At 34.7% G+C, this 2,978-nt stretch overlaps 1 protein-coding gene across 1 annotated transcript in view; it reads right to left on the reverse strand.

The window, feature by feature from the left end:
* Positions 1-1,063: 1,063 nt before the first annotated feature.
* Positions 1,064-2,978, reverse strand: part of FKBP11 (FKBP prolyl isomerase 11) — a 137,674-nt gene continuing 135,759 nt past the window's right edge. The window contains exons 5-6 of the mRNA XM_053708064.1: positions 2,414-2,484; positions 1,064-1,303 (exon numbers count right to left, since the gene is read on the reverse strand). Coding sequence (XP_053564039.1) covers positions 1,086-1,303; positions 2,414-2,484 — 289 coding nt within the window. The 3' untranslated portion in view covers positions 1,064-1,085. The remainder of the gene's footprint in view (positions 1,304-2,413; positions 2,485-2,978) is intronic.

Raw genomic sequence — 2,978 nt, forward strand, 5'->3', positions numbered from 1 at the left:
TCACTTGCCCCAGCCTGTTGTGTCATTGTCCAAGTTTAAAGCTAATTTCACTTTAAAAGTCACCTGACAGGTGTCCCTATAGTAGTCACCTCCTAGCTAGAATGGAGCAATGGGGAAGTTTATTTGTCTAAAGGTACCTCCTTGTGTGTGTGATATTCCTGCATGATGTGTTACCGAGTACCAATACAACACAACACATCCATCAACCACTCCACACATCAGCTCAACACAGCAAGTCTCCAAATACCTCAATGGAATTTTTACTGTGTTTACCAGGCTGTTTTGCACATAATGTTCTCTTTCCGTCTTCTTTTACATTGAATTCTGAGCTCTTTCCCCATGTCCATAAACAGCTCTTCCCTTCCTGGCCTCACAAGCCTTTGGTCCTGTGTAAGTACCCTTGGTTCTCTCACACAACCCCTCATCTCAGTCTCGTATAAGATCATTTCTTACTTTATATGTCTACATCTATTGTTTCCTCTACATTCAAAATGTTCTCTCTTCCACTTTCCCAACAACCAAGCAAAAAAAACCAAAAAAAACCCTGAAGGCTGCAATTGTGCGTAAAGGAACATTGCACACTAGATTTTTCTTTGTGTTTTTGTAACAATGTATAGTTTTGCTTATTTTTTAAGAACATAGTGCTGATTTACAGACTCTTAACCAAGCCCCACAGTGTCAGATGTATACATGCGTTTACAGGCTCCTGTTCATGTTATCTGTATTTTCATATGCAGGGAAGGGAGGGGGAAGTGTCTGCCCTTTTTGTTTTCCCAGCCCCTTTCACTTGGCGTCCCAGTCAAACTCATCAACAGTGTTAAACTGGGAGCTTCTAAGTACTTTTTAAAAATGTTTTATACTGGATTTTGATATCAGTATTCTTCTTTATAGTAGTGTTTATTACATGCAGTTATATGAAAATTGGTGTATAATGTCCCTTAGGGTACATAATGTATAATAATAGTATTAGGGTACATGCCACCATGATGTGCAAAGAAGAAATGGTTAAACAAGTTTATACCACATTCCTAGAATGTGCCTATATAAATAAAAAGAGTCAATGTTATGAGAAAAAAATATGTTTTTTATTTCTTTTTGGCTTTGTTCCTTTTCTCTTCCTTGAGTTTTTTCTTGGACACTGTAGGACTCTTGGATTTTGAGTAGAGGTGATATCCGATAAGCCCTAATAGAGTTGGTACCAAGGCAATGCAGAGTTTGGGGAGCACATCATTCATCAGTGTCTGCCAAGGAGTGGGCTTGAAAAGAGCAAGCACTTCTGTGTCAAACTGTAGCACCGCATCAGCTGCAAGCAGAGAAGATCACAGGTATCATCAGCAGATTACAATGATGTAACTAATATCTTCTTGTATCACATAAGCTGAGTATATCAATCAGTAGTACACAACCCATAGCTTACACATCACTCTGCGGAAATGCATATAGTTTATGTAGTGTAAGCTAAATAAGTTGCATTTAAATGCAAATGCCAAGCTGCAGAATTAGTGGCTATGTCACAATAGTGTACATGTAATGGTTGTATTTTATGAAAGTATGATTATATATAAAGGGAAAAAATATTGAATATAGTTGTTAGAATATTTTTTTTTTTAATTTTTATGTTTATTTTTGCCTTTTTTTAAATTTTCTCTGAGGTTCTTTGCATGGATGACGTGTAAAATTGTATTACTGTGGTTAACATTCTTTTAAGTTTAAGGAACAGTAAAGTCAAAATTAACTTTATTGACTTATATTATGAAATTATCTTTGTTCCCTTAATATCCTTAGTTAAGAGTAAAACTAGGTATGCTGCAGATGCGGGTAGAAGATTGGCTTTATGTTTACCATAACAAAATGGTATTTAAAAAAATAAGCGTCTTTGTAAATTTAAATGAATTAAAGTGCCCCTGTTTTAAAGATTATTTTTTGATACTGGGCTTTAATTAATTAAAGTTTACAATCACTTTAAAGTCTTTTTGCAGTGGGGTGTGAATACTTTGGAAATTTTGAGGTAAAATATCTTCCTTTTTTACATAGAGATATTCAGGTGATATTTTCTAGTCGGCTTTTTACAGCTATGCTGCATCACTTTCAAGTGATTCAACATTTGGGTATCATGTCCCTTTAATCCCTATTTCAATCCCATTTAGCTACACCTTTTAAAAATACTGTACAGGGGACATTTTTGAAACTTAGATTTATAAGTATCCTACTTGTTTCCATATTATCTAAACTATCTTTGTGGGTTATTATACATTTTACCATTATACTAGTGATCCCTGATGACATTACCTCCAGCTATACAATCATTGTGTATATTAACTCGCTTGATATATAGTGAGTTTGCTTGTGAGCCGTCTGAATAAAATATCCATGATCCTTACCAGGATATGGTATAAATAATATAAACACTCACCTGGTATGGATGGTGGGAATCCCCTTTTCCCATATGCCAGTTGAGGGGGGATCACCACTTTACGCTTTTCTCTGCAAGAAAAAAGAAAATAATTGAATGCTTAGCAATTTAGCACATTCTTATTTATAGGCATATCTTTGTATTTATGTGCACTCCCTTTAAATAAATTAATATAGCACAGTGCACTGATGGGAATTATAGCACATTCTTATTTATAGGCATATCTTTGTATTTATGTGCACTCCCTTTAAATAAATTAATATAGCACAGTGCACTGATGGGAATTATATATTAACCCCTTTCCACAGTCACAGTAATTAATTGCTCTGTTTGGTACGTAGTTATATAGCCACTGTAAGAAGTGTTGTACGCTGTCAACTATGCTTATGTTCTGCCATTTAAGAAGTTACTTGATTTTTTTTCCCTCTAAATATTTCACTATTTCATTAGGATCCTATTGAACTAGGTTTCTATCATTAGTGAGTGCACACACCAGTTTGCATTATCCTCACATTTCATTTAAAGTTAATGTAAAGTTGAATGACTTAAAGCCCAGTATTTAAAT

This window comes from Bombina bombina, chromosome 3 (genome assembly GCF_027579735.1).
Source record: "Bombina bombina isolate aBomBom1 chromosome 3, aBomBom1.pri, whole genome shotgun sequence".
NCBI classification, from domain to species: domain Eukaryota; kingdom Metazoa; phylum Chordata; class Amphibia; order Anura; family Bombinatoridae; genus Bombina; species Bombina bombina.